The 22135-nt window shown below is 39.8% G+C and overlaps 1 protein-coding gene across 6 annotated transcripts; it reads right to left on the bottom strand.

The window, feature by feature from the left end:
• Positions 1-230: 230 nt before the first annotated feature.
• Positions 231-18935, bottom strand: LOC131248023 (uncharacterized). Of its 6 annotated transcripts, none has more exons than XM_058248060.1 (7): positions 18709-18935; positions 4669-4746; positions 4469-4544; positions 2757-2830; positions 1750-1820; positions 1571-1618; positions 231-549 (listed from the first exon to the last, which is right to left on the bottom strand). In XM_058248060.1, the coding sequence occupies exons 1-6, from the start codon at positions 18733-18735 to the stop codon at positions 1576-1578; spliced, it is 369 nt and encodes a 122-aa protein (XP_058104043.1). In that variant the 5' UTR covers positions 18736-18935; the 3' UTR covers positions 231-549; positions 1571-1575. The 6 variants fall into 6 exon arrangements, with proteins under 6 accessions (XP_058104043.1, XP_058104038.1, XP_058104042.1 ...); XM_058248055.1 differs by having other exon boundaries at positions 231-525; XM_058248059.1 differs by having other exon boundaries at positions 231-590; positions 1575-1618.
• Between the last annotated feature and the right edge of the window lie 3200 nt (positions 18936-22135).

Genomic DNA, 22135 nt, shown 5'->3' with positions numbered 1-22135 from the left:
ACGAGTTCAAAAGATACCAAAACTGATTCAGTGCCTCCACATCTAGCACCTTCAATTTAGATATGCAGGTGAAATGTCAGTGTTCCAATGGAGAAAGTTTGTTTTGACGGTCTGAATTTCACCCACAAATTCAAAGGGGCAGTGCAAGACACGAGGCAAGAAAAAATGAGTACCTCCAGATGTACCGAATCCTTTAATTTTGAACCTCGACGCTACAATTGAACATGAACTAAGAAATAAAAATAAAAATTATGGAGTTTTGAGTGAACAAAATGTTTAGAAAACCAGAGAGCAAAAACCGCAACCTAAAAAGTAATCAGTTAAACTTAAAAATACAAGATATCCACAGATCTTACAGTTTCCATTGAGCTTTTTGTCGAGATGGTCAGCAAACAGGGGCACAAACATGACATGGCTGCACCATGACCTCTTTAAGTGCCATACTTAAATTCTATCTTTTTCCATCTTGAGGTCTGAAAGCTTGTTAATACCTTCAAAAGACAGTCATTTGCAAAGTCTGCTGCCCTGGACCCCTGGTTTACACGCAAGCTGATAACCGCTTAATTACTAATGCTTGGTCCTCCATAAAACTAAAAAGAAAACATGAAGGAATGGTTTACGCTGCCATTTGGTTGCACCAAATATCATGACATTTCATGATAATTGGTGCAACCAAACGCATCCTTAGCAAGCAACTGATAGATATGGAAATAGTGGAAATGTGATGTGGCTGGAGCTCCAGGCATGGATTCCCTTATCTGGTATGCTGTGTGTAAATTGGACATGCCGCACAATTGTCCATGATACATGCTGATCACTGCACGGGGTTCCACCAGGGGTGGCAACTGGACTGTGCTGGCACAGCCCAGCTTGAGTCCAGCTCACTTTGGCTGAGTATGGGCTGAACCTGAAAGCCATTATATTAGACTTGCGTTTCGAGTTTTATGCCCGACAACTAATTATTCTGGACCCGGGTTTTTATTTGCTAAAGGCCCAGCGCAGATTATTGAACACTTGTTTGAAAGTATTTGACTAGTGAGTCTGGCCCTGCCCAAGCTGATTCCTTATCTCATAGGATGGTCTGGTCCTGGCTCGATCCTTCACTGTGGCCCAGCCCAGCCCAGCCCAGTTACAACCCTAGTTCCAGTTGATGGACAACTGTCCACAAATCGCTTGAACTGGTGCGCCTTTTCTCATTAATGTTACTGTTGGAAATATTCTTTCCTACATCCATTTGTAGGTCACAGATCAGCTGGCTCAGATCGTCTTACTCGTCTACAGTGCTACCCAGATGTTGAGCACCATGGATTGTTGTGCCATGTGCCAATTTGTGTAGCCCACCAACTAATGAAATTGATGGGCTATGCTCAGCTGGGTCAGGAAATGAGCCGGGCCCAGAATTTTGAACTAGTTAGCCTGGGCCTTCAGGCTGGTCCTATTCAAAATTTTGATTTTTCTGGGCCCAGGCCCTGCCCATTGCCAGCCTTATTCTCAATGTAGGTTTCTGTTGAAATACAACGGAAAGATGGGTATTCAAAAAGTGTGTTGCAGTGAAATGGAGAGAAACTACCTACTTCATTGATCCAGGTATTCATTAGCTTCCATCAGTTGCTGTGTCCTGCACATACATACAAGAGTATTATATGAAAATCTGCAAATCTCCTACAAGCACATATTCCACACAATGCTTATTTTACTGTCATTGAGAGCCTCATGTCTAAAAGTTCAAGAAACTGGACAGAAACTTACCATATTGAAGCATGACTAATTCCGAGGCCATTGCAGGTCAGTATCATTCCTTTGAATCTGGTAAGATATTCCTGTATTGATCAACATCATGTGCCATCCAAATTTTAGTTATCGAACATGAACTATACTCAATCACTTAGGGCCTGTTTGGATCGTGGAAAAAGTAAAGGAAATTCAATGATTTCCATTTGTTTGGACCTTTTCCACTGTTTGGATAGCAAAATGAAACAGTGAGATTGGAAATAACAATCACTGGCCTTTTCCATAGTCAAATTCTACAAGGCGAAATTTGTGAAAGAAATATGAGATTTTCACTCGCTATTCAAACAAGAGCCCCAAAAATGAAAACCAGTTTTTCAGTAATGCTCATGGAATCAATGGAAACCATCGGACAATCTTTTACACTCTCTTTTCTTTTCCCACAATCGAAACAGGTCCTTAGGGCCTGTTTGGTCTCTGGGATTAAATGGTATGGAATTGTATTAGATGAGATTAACACCATTATTGCACAATGATTGCATGCCTGAAAATACCATGGTATTTTGGACATCCAATCCCCATGTTTGGGATAAATTTCTTGTTATGGGAAAAACACCAGATTAAGCAAAATCCCATTTGGTGGACCATGGAATTGTAATCAGTGAACCAAATTCACAACGGATGTTGATCATTTGTACACGTACATAACTAGAATGTCACGTGTACAGGGCTTATATGGATGGATGGCATGGATAAAACACATGCATCAATGTGGGCCCCACATGTGTAGTGGATTTCAAAATCCACCAGAAATCCCACATGGGACCAAATGCAATTCCATCCCACCTAATCCCAACCCTTCCCATCCTCCCCAAATGCCAGATGGAATTTGCACGGGACCAAATGCAATTCCATCCCACCTAATCCCATCTAAGCCCACATACCAAACAGGCCCTTAAATTTGTAAATAAGATTAAATTAACATGGACCAGCAATTCCTGTAAACCACAATCACATGAGTTTCTTACCCGCAGAGTGTATTTATCAATCTCATAGTTACCAGTTAGATCATAATCAAGTCGCTTAACTGGATCGCTCAATACTGAAAAAAAAAAAAAAAAAAGAAGTAAAAAGTAAAAAAACAAAGAAGAAAGAAAACTTAGGTGGATTGGTTACGCTATAGTTGGTACGACAATTCTTTCATTTTCTTATCAGCTAGTTAGGGATTGACAGTCATATTATAGTACTGTTTGTGTAATTTTTACATTGCAGGCAGTTCCTGTAACTAACTGCATATAATAAAAAGGACGAATGTTTATTGCATATGAGTTCCTGAGAGGACAAGTGGCAGATGTTTATAAGATCCAGAGTCCAGACCAATCATCCACAGGCCCTACCATATATGGGCTGCACGACAAAAAATAAGGCTGGTCGGACAATCCTAAGCACTCAATATGAAAACAAAAAAGACCACGTGCCCATTTCTGGAGGCAATTGAACTGTATCCAGTCAGCCTATTTTTGGGAATGAGGCCCATATATGGTGTGGCTTAACAGTAAGGATCTTGTACCATGTGTTCCCATGGGAAGTATACATGCAAAAATGGGTTCAAAAAGTCCATTGGATTTAGCATTCCTGAACAAAAACAGATTAAAGGGCTAGAAAATTTCAAGACAATCACCATGGTTGACAGGCAAACTAACATCAAATCATAGTACTAAAACTCACTGACTCAACTCAAAAATCAATTGAGTCAGCCTGATTTGGCGAATTTTTGAGCCAAGTCACCTGGAAACTCGGTCCTGGGTCTGATTCGATCAACTCAGAAAGACTCATCGATTTTACTCAGTCGAATAGACATGACTCACGGTGACTCAAACTGAGTCCCTCGATGAGTTGAATCAAACTGATATTAATAATAATAAGGGGGAGGGTGAGGATCAAACCCACAACCTCTGCAACAAGGAGAGAGGCAGTTAACCAGTGCTTGGATATATATATATATATATATATATATATATATATATATATATATATATATATATATATATATATATATATATATATAGAGAGAGAGAGAGAGAGAGAGAGAGAGAGAGAGAGTCATGCTCCCCTGCGCACCTACGCACATGCGCACCTTTGCACACGTGCCATGGGTGTCTAATCTGAACGGTCCATGTGATGCGGAATCCCATGAAACCCCATGTGACAAATTTTCACCCCGATCTAAAATTATGGTGGGCCATAGCAAAGAGAAATGCAAATCAAGGGAGGAAACTGTTTTCATTTTCCATGGCCCATCAAAGTTTTAGATCAAAGTAAAACTTGGGCCCGGGGGGTTTCACGAGGTGCTGCTTCACATGAACGGTTCAGATTTTGGATCCACATCACGTATGATGGGTTCTCAAAAAAGTTCACACATAGTACGTACGAACTGGTTCGCAGGTGAGCGTTTCCGTGTGTGTGTGTGTGTATTCTACATTACTTGCACAAATTATAACTATTTTAGATACTATTGGTATTTCTAATAATATTAATTATAATTATTAAATATAGAGTTCCAGGTGGAGTCTTTGAGTCAAGCCCACCCTGGCTGAACATTGAGTTGAGACGAGTTTTCGAGTTTTTGAACTATGCCTAACATGAAACACATTAATTGATCATGCTTCTGAAAGCAAAGCTTGACCTCTTAAAGTAAGTCGCCTATGACAGATTTCACATAAACATTCATGGAAATTACCTTTGTAAGCTTCATTAATCTCTTGGAACTTTGCCGTGACAGTACTGTCACCGTTATGTTTGTCTGGATGCCACTTCTATGGATAGAAAAGAAAATAATTATGTTCGTTTTGTCTTCTGGAGCACCTTTATATTAAAGAAGGAAAACATTAATGGCAGACTGAAACAGAAAGAAGCTGACTGGGAGAGATGAAAACCAACCAGAGCAAGTCTTCGATAATTTAGTCTAATTTTCTCTTCTGTTGCATCATAGTCAACCTCCAAGACCTTGTAATAATCCTTCAAATAGAAAAACAAAGGATAACTTATTTTACAGACTCATTCGCACAAAGTTGCATCATCATCAATGTGATGCAAGATAACATCTGCCACATATGTTCGTTAGTATTTGTTGCTTTCGACCCAGTGTCTATGGGACAAAAATTCCCCATGTCGTAAGAGGAGCTGTCTAACAACACTCTATTGGTTCAGATCATTTACATTGAAATCATCTCACATGGCAATTTATCACTTTTTGCAGATGGAGTGAAACAGGTAAGGAGTAAACCAACAATCATAATTACCATAGCATAAAAAGAACAAATCAGGTAAATGAATTCACATGAACACACACAAGCATAACTGCGCATATAAGATGAAAAATCAAATGGCCACGCTAAATTCTAGCACTTTTTTTAATCAATCCAAAGTCTAGCATCTTACAGCCAAACTACCAGCATTCAAATCACAATCAGGCTTAAGCTCCGAAAGAAGGCTGACAAAAAATGCTCATTTGATCTGATGTCACTGCATTAGTGGACAACTTTAGCAAAACATTCACTGTATATACTCCTGCAAGATGTGTGCATTATAATGCATGCTACCCTATAATGTAGATCTTTCAATTGAAAAGGGGATGCATATCCCCTTCCCCGAACGGCCAACGGGCAAATCCCTGATTATCCAAATCAACATGCTCCACGGTCCATTGTTAGAAAAGGTAAGTGTTGTAATTGGCACCAACTTTTCAATAAGAGAGTATTGGCTCATAGGTAGTTGAGAAAATTTCATCCACGCAATAAACATATACAGGAATTGAGCTGACAATGCCACATATAAGTTTACAACCGTTGTTATAATTGGGGTTGTGGAAGTATGTTTGAGATATTTGAGAATAAATGACATTGACGCTGCTCAATATACACAACATACTGCATATGCCCTCGTGGTTCTTATGATTTAGGTTCTGTTATTATTCAAGTTTCCTCATTATGGTTTCAAAGCTGGGTTGTAAACAGGCACCAAATGTATGAAAAACTAGATATTTTACTGCAAATCGATCTTCCTGGTGCAAGGACGAGGCCAACACCCACGTATGGCTCCACTTGAAGATGTTCATATGCGTGCCGAGGTTGAGGAATTGAAATAAGCCAACAACCACCTTCAACATATGATGGAGGAGGTTTTGCATAAGACTCCCTGCTCAAAGCCATGCAAACAACCTAATGGAACCTCCTAAACGTTCGGATCAACCATTTAATGTTCTTAATGCGTTCAATGAAAGTTCTACTCAAGCTCTGTCACAGGAAACTCCACCACAACCAACTTGGCCAATGGAGTGACTTGCACGTGCTCTAGAAAACGCCGACAAGAGCATCCAGGTGGATGTCCCCAACTTTGATGGTAAACTTGACCCCAAAATTCATCGTAATTGGGTTGCTTCTTTGGAAACTTTCTTTGAGTGGAAAGAATTATTAGAAGAGAGGAGAGCTAAATTCCTTACAATAAAACTCAAACATCACACCTTAGAATTGTGGCAAACGTACCAACTAAGTCCTACGCAAAGACAGAATCAACAAATTAACACTTGGACTGAAATGATTATCGAATTGGATGATAAATTCCTCTCTCTTGATTATTGTCAAACTTTATGCTGAAATTTTACCATCTCCAGCAAAAGAGTGACTAAAGTTTTTTAGATATTTTACCTAGGTAGATTTGCGAGAAACCGGTGATCAATTGGTAGTTAGATATTGAGTGGGCTAAAATTATCTATCCATGATAAGATAGTTTTCCTGAAGAAGCATGTCAAATGGCCTTAAAGGTGAAAGGCAAATTAAGAAGGGCCACTTCTTTTTTTTTCCTTTTTTCTTTTTTTAAATGGCCACTTTTAAGTAGTTCGAGAAAATATCTAACGTTGGAACTAAAGGTAAGAAGGTTGTTACACGGTCTAACGAATGCCCCAATTCACCGGATGGGTAAGAACTAAGGAATGTATGGTTACCTCACAAGAGAGACACTGCAATAGAGCCCAATCAAGCACATGTTTTCGATGTTGAGAGAGAGGACATTTAGCTTATGAGTGCCCTCAAAAGAAAGTTAGCAAGCAATTGAATCTAATAGATGAAAATGATGATGGAATTGTCTATGATTTCGAAGATGACCATGGGACTTACTAAGAGGTATGTGACCCCAATAGTAGTGTTGAAAGTCTTATGATAAAACGAGTCGTAACCACTCCTAAAAACCAAGAAAACTACCACTAGCTACACGGCAACATTTTTCACACTTTTTATACCACTTGTGGTAAAAAAAATGTTTAGTGTTGATTAATTCGAAAAGTAGTAAAAATATGGTTGCCAAAGAAATTGTCATTAAGTTTGCCAAAGAAATTGCCGTTAAGTTGAATTAAAATGCAAAAGGCACCCCAACCCTTAAAAAAGCTCTTAGTTCAAAAAGGAAGGTGAAGTCTCAATTAATGAAAGATGTTTGGTGAAACTCTCTTTAGTAATTGGTAAGGATTATTATGAACTTTGGTTGGATGCCTTAACTATGGATGATTGTCAAATATTACTTGGGTAGCCATAGCAATATGACTAGAATGTTCATGATGATGGGAGAAAAATGTTTATTCTCTTTCACTATCAGGGTAAAGTATGCATTGGCTCCTTTAAAGGAAATCCATCATCGTGTCCCTAAAAATCAACATGTTAATCCTTTATCCCTAAAACATTTTGAAGAAATATGCAAAGAAATGACCATTGTCTATGCCCTTGTGGCTCAAGACATCCTTAAAGAAGAAACAAGAAAAATACCCAAAAGTATGGTGGAACTCTAAGAAGAAATTTCCAATATTATGCCCAAAGAGCTCTTGGATGAGTAATCATCTATATGTGACATCCAACAATAGATTGATTTAGTGTTGGGTGCCACGTTACTTCACTTACCCCACTACTGCATAAGTCCTACGGAGCATGCCAAACACTAAGGGCCTATTTGATATCTGTGTATCAGGGAAATACCCCTGAAAAAGGTCATTATTACCTTTTCACTCTATTTGAAATTTCAAAAGTATTTTCATCTCGAAAATTGGTCCAAAAAAGCTGACTTAAATTTGTGGACCCCACTGTGATGTGCATGACATATCCACACCATCCATCTGTTTTATCAAAAGATTTTAGGGCCTAAGTCTAAAATTGAACAGATGCAACGCTCAAGTGGCCCATACCATAGGAAACAATGTTCTTAAACGTCCACCATTGAAAGTTATTTTGTTTATTGGGCCCACATTAATGTTTCTTTGTCATCTAACCTGTTCATAAAGTCATAAAAACATTGATAAGGGGTAAACACAAATATCAGCTTCATCTAAAACTTCTAGGGGCCACATAAATTTTTATATGGTAAACATCCAATTTCCACTGTTTCCTGTGGTGTGGTCCACGGGAGCTTTGGATCTGCCTCATTTTTGGGTTCATGCCCTAAGTGAGGCTGACATATAGGATGAACGGTGTTGATACATCACATACATCACAGTGGGCCCTACATTCATTTGGCAGCCATCCTCGGTTCTAGCACTGAAAAGTTAACCAGTCAACGTCGGCGTAAGAAACGATGCGGTAATTACCTGGTAAGTAATTATTACCCATTTACCAGGTAATTACCTCTTACCTGAAAAATCAAACAGGCCCTAAAGGCAAGTTAAAGAGTAATTAAAGAAATGCCTTATTGGTGCAACCCGATAATCAAGTCAATGATATCAACACTCGAATCACAAAGAACTAGACAAGAGTACACCCACAAGAATATTTGAGTCAAAAGGGAGAAATAACTTCATTGATATCAAACTTCTTCTTACAATACTTGACAAAACTCACTTAGAAATTTTTGAAACACCCACCTACACCACCCCCAACTAAGAGATTGATTTTAAATCAATTGTAATTGATTTTAAAGCAATCTAATCTACCTGGTAAAAACCTAATTACAGTAAAGCCAAATCTAGAAAATAATGCTCTAAATCTTCAATCATATCTTTAAATTAACTCCCATATCTTCCAAAACTAGTAAATTACAAATCTTGATCTTTAGACCCCAAATCTATAAATAAATAGTCCAAAATCCGCACATGTTGGGCCTTGTAGTGGGTCGTGGGCCTAGGTGGGCCATGGGCCTGTATCAATTCCCCCCAGCTTTAAAAGAACTCATCCTCAAGTTGGAAACTAATCTCAACCCTTGAACTTGTACTACCTCTATGACAAATCTTCTTTTTCTTTGGTGGAAGTTGGTGATGCAACCCTAAGCATCGGCTTGGCACAACCTTTGTTGGATTCAATTGTAGATGATGTCTCCTTTGATTGCGCTTTTATAGGTGCCAACTTGTATGTTGTAACTTTAAAGTTCTTCATGGATCCTAAAATATTTGTCTAGTTTTTTGTGCCATGGTCATCTTTTGCAAATGTGCTTCAATTTGAGTGTTGATAGTTGAGACCTATTTGCATGACTATCAATGTAAGTATTGCTATCAATAGATCTATGAATTGATCCATTAGTGAATTCAAGTGTAGCTCCAACATCAATGCATCAACCACTACAAATGTCGACTTTTCCTTTAAATTTGTGGATCTCCATTGTTTCTAGAATTTCTACTTCAATTTTGGGTTCTCTATCATGTTCTAACAATTGAAAGATTCAATCATTGGTGTCTTCATAAGTCAAGGCCACCCATTGTTGGTTAGGACCTTAGTGGGGACCTTCCTTACATGTCCACATGCGACATGCTTTAACTTTGGTCTCCAACTTCCCTCCACACTGAAGGTCCCCCACTTGATTAGTGAGATCAACTACTACATGTGTAAGTTAATCTACCCACTTCGTGAGTGCGTGGATCAACTGGATTACTTGCACAAGCTCTTCTTGTGTCACCCCCTTCAAAGCAATTATGAGATGATGTAAAGTCAGCAATTCCCCAACAATCACCCACTTTGATACTAAAATGGTGCAACCCAATTATTGAGTCAATGATCTTGACACTTGAATCACAAAAGAATACACAGGAGTACATCAGCAAGAATAATTGAGTAGAGAGGGAGAAATAACTTCATTGATATCAAACTTCTTCTTACAACACTTAAGAAATCTCACACTTTGAAAATATTGGAATGCCTACTCCTACACCACCCCCGTTTTTAGAGACCCTAAATGAATCTTCAACGAGAATCCACCCAACCAAGAGATTGATTTTAAATCAATAATAAGTGATTTCAAATTAATTTAATCTACCCAACACTGTAGAAGCCTAATAATAATAAAAGCAAAACTACGAAATAATCCTCCAAATTTTTAAATAGTAAATTGCAAATCCACCTCATATTTTCCACAAATAATAAATTACAAATCTTGATATTTAGGCTCCAAATCTATAAATAAACAGTCCAAAATCAACACATGTTGGGCCCTACGGTAGTTTGTGGGCCCTAGTGGGCTGTGGACTTGCATCACTTATCCAAAAAAGCCTGAGTCCACGCACAGTGCCCACCCTCCTTACTACTAAGAAAGATGGGGCTTGGAGGATGTATGTTAATAGCCAAGCTATCAATAAAATATCATTTCCCAATTCCGCGACTCGATGAAATATTGGACATGTTACATGGAGCAAAGGTTTTTACACAAATTGAAGGATACCACCAAATTCATATCAAACCGGGTGACAAATGAAAATTCACTTTTAAATCTTGGGATGGCCTTTATGAATGGCTTGTCATGCCATTTGGATTTTCAAATGCACCAAGTGCCTTCGTGAAACTCATGGATCAAGTCTTGAGGCCTTTTTTAATGAAAATTTTGTGATTGTCTACTTTCATGATATTCTTATATTTAGTTCTTCTAATCAAGAGCATACTAATCATATGTGTCAAGTGTTACATGTTTTGCAAAGAGCTTTATGTTAATCTCATGAGGTGTGCATTCACAACCGACAATGTAATCTTTGTAGGTTATGTTGTTTCATCTCAACATGTCAAAGTCGACGACAACAAAATCAAAGCGATCCTAGAGTAGCCAATCCCAAGATTGATCACGGAAATGAGAAGCTTCCACAGCTTAGCAACGTTTTACCCCCCGTGTGACTAATTGTATAAGGGCCAAAGGGTTTGCATGGCCTCGAGAAGCCAGAGAAAGTTTGAACTCAATCAAGGAAAAGCTAACCGAAACACCCGTGCTTATCTTGCCATGTTTTAATGAAGTGTTTGATGTAGAATGTAATGCATCTCACATAAGTATTGAGACCATCTTAAGCCAAAGCGAAGACCCAATAGCATTCTTTAGTGAGAAACACAAGAATGCGAAGAGACATTACTCTACATTAGAGCTGGTCATGAGCTGAGTCGGCTCGAGAAATTCGCTCGACTTGACTTGAAAAAACTTGACTCGACTCGCCTTGACTCGGTGGGACGACCGGACAAGTCAAGGCGATCATATTTAGGAGCTCGAGTAAGAAAATGAGTAGAGGTCAAGCATTGGGTCACTTGGCTCAACTCGTCTCGAAACTCAACTCAAGCTCGACTCCCCTCGACCTGGCCTTGCTATTATAAGTAGTTGGAAAAAAAAAAAACCTAACCCTTTCCCCATTTCTTGATTCTTCCCAAAACCCTAACTCCGCCCGATCCTCATTCATCATCCCTTCTGATGCAAGACATGAAAATTAATACGATATGCGAGATTTCAGGCTTTAGATCATACTAATTTAGAAACAATCACAAAAATTCCACATCCCATATAAAGTCAAGCATTCAACAAGGGGAATCTACAAGGGTCCAACCCTACACCTGTTAAGGCTGAATCAATTAAAAATTATAGACCAAACAATGCTCAAATAAGAGCAGATTCATCCACACATGCAAAGGATTATTCTCCAATCCAAGGGATTCACATGTTTCAATTCAGGAAAACCTAGGGCTGCAAAAGTGAAATAGAACTTGGGATTTAAGATTATCTAGAGTTAGGGTTATGGAAATAAGGCGAGAGAAGAGTGAAATAGAGGAGAGAGACAAACCTTAAATGATCCACACATGTGGACAGCGGCAGGGTTCAAACGCACGTGCGTGGGATCCTGCCCGCACGTGTGTGGGGCCCACGAACCCAAAAAGGGCAAGCTTGGGTCTGCTCGGCCAGGGGTGGGCCACCCACACACCAAATTTCAAGTCGATCTGACGTCCGATTTGGGCACGGTGCTCAACCGAAGTTTCAGCCCTCCTGCAGGGCCTGATTCTGCAAATCTGTTGTAGATGAAGGATTGAGTGCAAAAAGGGGTGGATTTAGAGAGTGGATGGTTGTGAAAGATGATGAATATAGAGGGTAAGAAGTGGGGATGATTTGGGATGGGTGTGGCTTCGCACCACAGTAGTTAGTCCTTCGAAGAATGGAGGGTTTTGCACTCAATTGGATTCCTCAACTCAGAAAACTAGAGAAGCAGAAAAACACAGAATTTTATTCATAATATTCAATGAGAAAAACCTACAGGGGGTTGTCTATTTATAAGAAAACCCTATACCCCAAAAGCTGCGCCATGTGGGCACACTATTACTTAGAGACGAAGTAACAAATATAACAACTAATCAAAGCAATCTAAACCGTTCATAATGTTCCTAATAATGATAATAAGCAAAAAATCAAAGTCTTAGATCATCTAAGGTAGTAGACCACCATCATGAGATCTAATGGTGGGATCCACATGATGATCGGGTCCAATCCAAGGAACTATAGCACAGCCCTCTAACTAGGAGGCCCCTCCATGGATGTCGCCATCGATCCAGATCGATGGTGGGGCCCTCCTCCTCCATGCATACATGCGTAGGGGGGGTGTGCTTGTGCACGAGATTTCCCCATCACCTTCCCTTCCCCTTTCTTGATTCTTCTCCCCTTTGATCTCTCTCTCTCTCTCTCTCTCTCTCTCTCTCTCTCTCTCATTTACCCAATTCCCTAAACAATACATCCTTAAGACCCTAATTTACCTAAATGGCTAAATCACTAAACCATACACCCTAGAATCCAATATTCCAATTTCCCAACCATAAAACCAATTCCAACAACCCTAGTTTACCCAACTCCCAAACCACACACCCTAGAATCCAATTTCCCAACCCTAATTCTAATTCCATCTCCAAACCTTGGTCACAGCCTCCTTTCATCTGTTTCAAAAGGGAAACCTAATCTTAAACCCAATAACACCATACAAATCAACAACCATGACACTGTATTGCTCCAATCCCCATCCAAAATGTTTTATCCATTCAAAACTTCCCACCCGTAGGCCTCAACCATAGTCCTAAATCAACTGAAAGTTTTAGACCCATTCAAAATCATAACCATAGCCCTATATACAGAACTTAAACTCTAAGTTGACTGCAGCATATATACACCTTCTCAAACAACAGTATCCCCAAATGGTCTGTAAGACCCAATACCTAGTCCTCTATACCTCAATACTAACTTTTGTACATTTCTAAATTGTAACCATATTATTTAACAACCTCCAAAACTCAAACGTGAACACATCGACGGAGCATAAGCTCTATGAGAGCCCAAATCCCAGTCCATAAAACCTCCACATTGTCCCTAAAACCAATCCACTTCCAGCCCAATACCTGTGCCACGTTGACCCACTGCCAGCACTCCAACCTGTCCATCTACAACCTCTGACCTCATCATGTAAAAAGCCTACAACCAGTCCCATAACAGTTCCCTATTCCTTACACAAATACCCTGTCCCAATAGCCAGTCCAGAAATCTGCCCCAAATTTCAACCATATTGCACACTTAAAACAACATATTGTCTTTCCCCAGCATCCTTGTTTTTACCGTGAGAAGTCATTGAGAGGATCCAGCAATTCCTATCTGCATTTCCATGCCTACCAAAACTGGCATGATCCAGCCTCCCATACTTATCATGCCAAACCCCATCCATCTCCTCATGATTACTGTGACAGTCCCTGTCAAGGTTCCACTCCTTGCTACAGAAGTTCAAAACAATACATCAGTTACTTGGACACACCGACTTGGAAGTAATAATCCAGTGATGAACCAAAGAAGAGTGAGAAGACAACAAGTTAGATGTGAAAAGAGTTTATCCTAGAATTTAACCCAGGTGGGGATAAATAAACTCGATCAATCGATGAGAAAACTCAAAAAAGTAGCCCAAACCTACATTGATAGCCAGCAGGAAAAGATCATAGCGGATCTCATTCCTAGCATTGATAGACTCAATGGCAAGCATGTGTTTCAAAAGTGTTATGCTCCAAGATGATGAATGCGAGGGATCCAGCATTGAATTGACTCTTGGCTGCACCAATGAAACCACTGATGGATCCATAGAGGAACATACAGGTGAATCAAAGGGCAAAACGACAGCCAAAAGGAAGAATTCAGAAAAGTAGAAGCCATTGAGGCATCATTCATCGTCTCATGCTCTCACTCCACACAAGAGTCAGGGCTGGTCAAGAGTGAGAGAATGGGTTACAAGCAACATCATGACATTCCCTGCAAGTAAAAGTGGCATGCTTTCCAATGCCAACTTGTGAAAGAAGTTCCTAGCAAATGCGTGGGTCCACATGATCAGATCCTAGCAAAGCCCACAAAGGAGTGAGACAAAGGCGCGATTGGAGGTTGTGACGCATCAATTCGAGAGGAGAAATTGAAGAAGGATGGACTATTGGATCATCAAGCTAAGTTTCATCAGCAATGCTGCTTGAGGAAGATTGGACCATTATGGTCTGATTGGAATGTGGAGTTCACAGATCCAACCCGATGGACCATACATCAATTGGATGGCTACAACAATGGACAGATTGCATTGTGCAGGCTCACAAGTCCAACTGGCAGTTTTTTAGAGCTACATACAAACAAAATAATAAATGCCTGTTGTAGAACTTCAAAATCAGAATATGAATTTGCTCCATTGACAAATTTCCAGTGACGAAGTATGATAGAAACATGTTATCTTACCAGATACAATTGCAGAGAGAAAAGGGATATCTAAGGCTGCGTTTGGATGCACCGCTGAATTGAATTGAGAACATTCAGTTTAATCAAAACAAGATTTTATGAGTGTGCATTACAATTTGATTGTGTTGACTTTATTAGACTAGTAATTGTTGTTGGAGCTCTTTCTCCGATTTGTTTTCAGTCACGTGTGTGAATGTGTGGGCGTGCCAGAATCGATATAGCAGCTCAATCCAAACCGAACAACTTTCGACCTCAAGCGCCGAAATAAGCAAATACGTCCAACGTGAACGTATATGACCGGATTCTGAGAAGATCAGTTGCTTACTCGGCCACTCACAGAACTTTGTAATGATCAAGCGATCATCGGAGGGTGGGGTTCTTCCTCCGAAGATGGGTTATGCTTTGCCTTCCCCAAGAAAGGACTTTTCAGAATACCAATGCAATCAAACAAAAGGAAAAACTCACAATCAGTCGCTAGGAGAAATTGCAAGAATGCGGCTCTTGAAAGAATTGCGTGATATTGAATAAAAGACAAATCCAGTGTATGAGCGTAGATGATTACAACTAAGAATTACTGCTACTAAATTATCACTACTCCTAAGATAATTGAGATAAAGTAAATTAATAAATTTGGGTATTGGATTGGATTGTGTTCGGTGCTTGCTCTGTAGATTTCCTCTCCTATTTATAGATTTTTCCTGCGGCTTATTCTTCCATATGCTTCTTCCATTACTCTAACAGTTACAATAGTCGAAAAGCCTTTCTCTAAATCCTTCTTTTTGTTATGTTTCTTCTTTTTGTGATTCTTCTTCTCTCGATCAAGCTTTGTTCCATTTCTTGGCTGCTCGTTCCACTTCCATACGACTCTCAGCCGCTGCTTTTTAATACCTCCCAGCTGCTCCCTATCTTATCATCCTGCTAGCTGTGATTCTGTAAAAAGCACTCCAAGTATCATTAAAGATCATTAGCATGTTATATCTTTCTATTGTTATAACACATGTCCTTTCCAATTAGGTTTCTTAAGAACTGTCAAAAATAGGGTACAACAGTGCCCCCCGCATCGCTTCACCTTTGGTAAAAGGTAAATGCAATGTTGATTCGTTGTTTGGCACAATAAATGTGACTGTTGGGCCATGTAAAAATATTAATTTCAACCATCTTGGTCGAACTCAGCCATCTTGATTGGAAAATATCAAATTCGGCCGATTAGGCCGAACTTGGCCATCTTGGTCGAAAAATAGCAAATTTTGTCATTTTGGTCTAACTCGGCCATCTTGATCGAAAAACGGCAAATTTGACCGTATTTGTCAAACTCGACCATCTTGGTAAAAAAAAAAATGGCAAATTCGGCCATCTTGGTCGAACTCGGTTATCTTGATCGAAAAACAACAAATTAAGCCATCTCAATCGAACTCGGCAATCTTGGTTGAAAAACGGTAAATTCGGTCGTTTTGATTGAACTCAGTCATCTAAATCAAACAACATCGAATTCGCCCAACTTGGTCGAAAAACAACAAATTCGACCGTCTTGGTCTAACTCGGCCATCTTAGTTGAAAAACGGCAAATTCGACCATCTTGGTCGAACTCAGCCATCTTGGTCAAAAAACAGCAAATTTGGTCGTGTTAGTCGAACTCAGGCATCTTGATTGAAAAACGATAAATTCGGCATTTTGGTCGAACTCGGTCATCTTGATCAAAAAACATCAAATTCAGCCTACTTGGCCGAACTCTCCCATCTTGGTCGAAAGATAGCAAATTCAGCGGTCTTGGTCTAACTCAGTCGTCTTGACCGAGAAACAACAAATTCGGCCGTCTTGGTTGAACTCGGCCATCTTGATCGAGGCACAGCAAATTCGGCTGTCTTCGTCGAACTCGGTCGTCCTAATCAAAAAATGGCAAAGTCTGCCATAACAATAGAGATTGTCGATCAATTCATTCTGAATAGGGCTTATGATTGACCGAGGTAGTAATACAGATGAGAACTTGGCCTGTTACCTCCTGGACCATTTGAATAATTTAGTCATGATTCAAACGGCGAGATTCGGCCATTGGAGGTGGTTCAGGGCCTATCTGGTTTTGTCTTTCATGATATAGTGAATTCCCAAGGAAGAGTTGCATCCCAAATATAACCCGGTTTCCTTCTTTAGAAACAACATTCCTGACCTCTCATTTTGATTGCCTAAACTCAGCATATGGCGAGAGATTCTACACTTCCTGTACCGGAAGAAGCATATTCCATTGCGGAAAAGGTACACATAGCGTCATTTGTGATGTTGGCACCACGGGTTGTACCGGTGGTGTTAGTGCCAGATTTTCAACAGAACTAGTATCGACTTGTTGCTGAAGCGCCACAGGTATTCTTTCAGCAAAGAGAGTCATCATCTGATTCATGTTTTCAGCATGATTGGTCATCCATCTATCCAAAGTTTCAACCTGAACTCGTGACTGTTTAGTGATATGCTAAATTCCTATTTGCATATCGAGCATTTCAGCCAACAAAATCTTAAGAGGCTCAACTTGAGATGATGATGCCATATCCAGGTTTAATGGAAAGGGCACCAGATTAGGTAGCAAACCTAACTGCTCAAGTGTTTGATGAACCTGTTTTTGGCTTATGATTTCTCAAAATTAATGCACCAGTAAATATGCTTGTAATCAAAGTCCCACCGAGCGTGCCAAAAATTGTTGGCACTCTTTCTCTTGTTTGTTTTCTGTCACATGTGTGAATGTGAGGGCGTGCCAAAATCGATATATCAGCTCAATCCAAACCGAACAACTTTCGTCCCCAAGCGCCGAAATAAGCAGATACGTCTAACGTGAATATACATGACCGGATTCTGAGAAGATCGGTTGCTTACTCAGCCACTTGCAGAACTTTGTAATGATTAGGTGATTGTCAGAGGGTGGGGTTCTTCCTCTGAAGATAGGTTATGCTTTGCCTTCCCCAAGAAAGGACTTTTCAGAATACCAGTGCAATCAAACAAAATGAAAAACTCACAATCGGTCGCTAGGAGCAATTACAAGAACACGTCTCTTAAAAGAACTATATGATATTCGATAAAAGACAAATCCAACGTATGAGTGTAGATTTGGATTAAAACTAAGAACTACAGTTAAAAATTACTACTACAAGATTATTGCTACTCATAGGATAACCGAGGTGAAGTAAATTGGAATTTTTGTTTGGTATTGGATTGGATTGTATGCAGTGCTTGCACTATAAATTTCCTCTCCTATTTATAGATTTCTCCTGCAGCTTGTTCTTCCATATGCCTATTCCATTATTCCAATGGTTACAATAGTCAAAAAGCCTTTCTCTAGATCCTTCTTTTTATTTCGTTTCTTCTTTTTGACCGTTCCCCTTCTCCTGGCCAAGCTTTGTTCCGTTTCTCGGCCGCTCGTTCCGCTTCCGCATGCCTCTCGACTGCTCATTTCGTTTCTTGATGACTCTTGGCTGCTCTTTCCACTTCCGTATGCCTCTCTACGCTTGATCTGTTTCTGGACGCCTCTCCACCGCTCGGTCTACTTTTGGACATCTCTCAGCCACTCGGTCTTGTTTTGGACACCTTTCCGCCACCTCTCGGATGCCTCTCGGCCACTTTGTTTGCTTTGAATACCTCCTGGTTGCTCCCTGTCTTATCATCTTGACAACTGTGATTCCATAAAAAGCACTCCAAGTATCCCTTGCTATAACATGTGTCATTTCCAATTGGGTTTCCCACGAACAGTCAGAAATACGGTACAACAATTGTGATTCAATAAGATAATGCATCCAAAAGCATCCTCAATGCACTACGAAAGAAATGCAATATTTTTTCATGATTAATTTCTATTCAGCACTGGGAAAACGTGAATTCCAAGGAAAAGGTTGGAATACTTGGATGCGGTGGAATTGAGAAGGAGAAGGAGAAAGAAAGAGAGACATTGCAATAGCTGGAGATTAAATTTGGAAGTGTTTCAATGGCAGATTGTTTTATTACCTTCTTGGATTCATCCCTGCTTTCCATCTGCTAGAATGCGGCGTAAGAGGAAGCTTTCGACTTCATCCTTCATTGAGAGAGAGAGAGGAAAAGGCAAACGAGGAAGAAGCCAAACGGGGAAAAATCAAATCCCTTTGGATGGTGATGAATTTGTCTCGCAAAGATAGGGAAAGAGAGAGAAAATGCGATACCTAAACTTACAAGTCCCCGTTTCCCCTACCGGAAATAGTAGAGGTCGATTCAAGATTCGGCTATTTCAGATAATCCTCGGGCGACCCGCGCGGGTAGATATTGAAGAGGAGAATCGCGGGACATGTATGGTGACAGACACTTGTAAGAAATCCGAAGCGTTATCACTTGGGGTTCTGTCTGAAAATTCTCTGTCCTAAATTTAGGCTGGTCCACTCAGATGGTTGGCCAAATATATACGTTGAATATGAACCACTGGATCTCCTTTCTATCAGTCCACCTCTGATACGAGTGTAGCCCCACCTGACGAATCTAATGGCCTGCTTAATGGGATGGGATATTTGATGGTCAGACCCACCTGACTACACGCATGGTTTCGTACACGTGTTTCGTGTTAGCACATGCTCGGTGATACACCTCTTACGTAGTCGTCGCACGAATCGCCGGAGCTCTTTGTTAGTATTCCAGATAGGTATTACGCGTGGCGTGGAACGAAAAAAAATCACAACATCTTTTCTTATTTTCTTTTTCTTTTTTTTTCTTTTTTTGTTTTTATTCCCAGCATACTTTATTCAATGCGCATGTATCAATATCTTTATGTGTTATGAAGCCAGTATTAGCTATGAAATAATATAGATATTTAATAGTAAAAACCGTACATTTTGAAAAATGTCTTTTACATCCAATTAGAAAAATCCTGTTGGATGTTAAATATTCTGTTTTTTTTTGGTAAATAGCAGTTAAAAAGAAATGTGATTATAAAAGTAGTGAGAGCAGATTGCCTGCCCATTAAGCAGACTAAGTAAACATCGTGTGCCTGCGGGCTGTGTAAGTGTCTTATCCATGCCATTGATTCATTTTTCAAGCTCAATTTAGAGCATAAATCCAAAATTGAAACATATCAAAAGTTCAAGTGGCCTATAGGACAAGATATAATGTGGATAATGATGTCCACTGTCGAAACCTTCCTAAGGTTCATAGTGATATGAAGATGAAGTAAAAAGATAAATATCAACTTAATCCAAAACTTCCATGGCCCTCGTGAAGTTTTCAATATAGGCATTCAATTCTCATTGTTTCCTTTGGTGTGGTCCACTTCAGCTTTGGATATGCTTCAATTTTGAGCTTAAGCCCTAAAATAATCTTGGAAAACAGACTGACGGCATTGATGATACATAAACTTGGTGGTGGGCCCACAGAGTTTACTCATAGCTTACTGAGTTACTCAACGGGCAATCCGCTCTTCATAATAATACTTTTTATGAAGGAATACTTCGAAAAAACCGAAATCAAGTAGTACCAGTAACTTTAACGCACGTGGAAAGTGGGAAGAAAGACAGCAGGCTGCTTAAGATGTCCGCTCTCTCAAGAAGCCATAAAAAAGGACGGACGGTATAACATTGTGTCACAGCACCATTATCCCCTATTCTGCCCACTCATTTTATGCATGAACCAAATAATGAAGCAAATCCGAAGAACACCTATCATTAAATAATAATAATAATAATAATAATAAAACAAAGGCCATAATGTTTTGAATCAGACTAATATTTTTTCCTCTTCATCAAGGTTTGAGTGACCTTATCAAGAGATTTGGTGACAAATAAATGTTATGGTGGGCCCCATAAATGCTTTAATGGTTGGTGTCATTATCACTGTTATGGGTAAAAATTGATTGATTAAGGAGAAGAGATTAGCTTGAGCATTTTTGCGAGACACGAGGTTTGCTAACGCCGGTCATGACTAATGAACTCCTTAATGGAAGAGAGGACGACCTCGGCATACTATCCCTTAGGTCAGGTTGGCCAAGACCACCTTGCCTCGGTAAGTCGGCCTAAGCATACTAACCCCGAGGCCAGGTAAGCTAAGACCACCTCGGCTTGGCAGGTCAGCCTCGGCAAGTAAAGTCGGCCATAGACCTCAGCTTCAACCATTTGCCTCAACTTTTAAAGGGTTTGACCACTTGATCTTATCTTCACCAAAGATCACATGAAACGGTTGAAAGACGTCCATTGAATCCATGCCTATAATTCGGGTAACGTCTCCACTCACATAATCAACTCTTATATTACAAATAAGGGGCTCATCTACATGAAAAGGTTCGTAGGATCCCTCGTCTTAATCCCTTCAACGCGATTAGACCCAGATTCCTAGCCTGACTTTCGCATCGGGGGGTTCCCTACTTTAGTCAGGGTCTCATTTGTCTTCTTCTTATGTAAGTGCTTGAAAGTCCAACCGTCCAGAAAGGATGAGCCAAATTTTTGCATCAACATTTACCATTATCTCCGATGGTGTGGTCTACTTGAATTTTGGATTCACTTTATTTTCAACTTCATAACCTAAAATGATGGGGTGGACAACATGAATATAAAACATATATATGTCACGTTGGCCCCACAGCACCGAATACATCAACACACCATGGCATGAGGTGGTGCTTGGAACACCACCTAATCTGCATTAAGAAAGGGAGTTCGGATTCAAGAGCAGGAATTTTACTGTGTATGCAATGTGATTGGTCGATATCATCATTGATCATGTAGGCGTACATCTAGGGATATCATCAATGATGAGGTGCCTCATCACCATAGGAAAAAAATATCAGATTGATCCAAATCTTGTATGGCCCGTTAATGGTCAATCACCACTGTTTTATATGGTATGGTATACTTGATAATTGGATCTGCTTCATTTTTTTTATTAATGCTCTAAAATGATATGAAAAAACATATGGACGCGTGGATATAGAGTACATGCATCAAGGTGTGCCCCACGATAAGGGCCACACTGTATCTGCCCCCATCAGAGGGTAGAAATTACTTAGATGCCCTGGCCTAAGAATCTCATCTCTCCAATCGTCGGTGGGTTACGTTTTATGAAATGAAGCAGCAGCTGAGAAAGATTTGGGGGAAGTTTTCTACCGTGTACCTTATTTATTTCAGAGAGTTATATGATACTCTGGATGTGCATGACGCCTGCTAAACAGGCACTCAGAAATTGTACGTCGTGTCAGACATTAATCAAGTTAAACTGACTAAATTGAGGATCATATTGTCGTTGGGCCAGGGTCCCAAAATCAAATTGTCTGGACAATATCCACAGATTATATGGACACTACTTGTTTGTTTAAATAGGCTATTGGATATTTTTTTTCGTTTTTAACCATCCATTAAATTTCACAATCTTGTGGTCAGATATGTCGGTTTTGGCTCTCGAGACGTCTACTTAGAAAAATATA

This window comes from Magnolia sinica, chromosome 6, assembly GCF_029962835.1.
Source record: "Magnolia sinica isolate HGM2019 chromosome 6, MsV1, whole genome shotgun sequence".
Classification (NCBI taxonomy): Eukaryota; Viridiplantae; Streptophyta; class Magnoliopsida; order Magnoliales; family Magnoliaceae; genus Magnolia; species Magnolia sinica.
The sequence above is the reverse complement of the archived record's forward strand: the minus strand, read 5'-3'. Positions and strand labels throughout refer to the sequence as shown.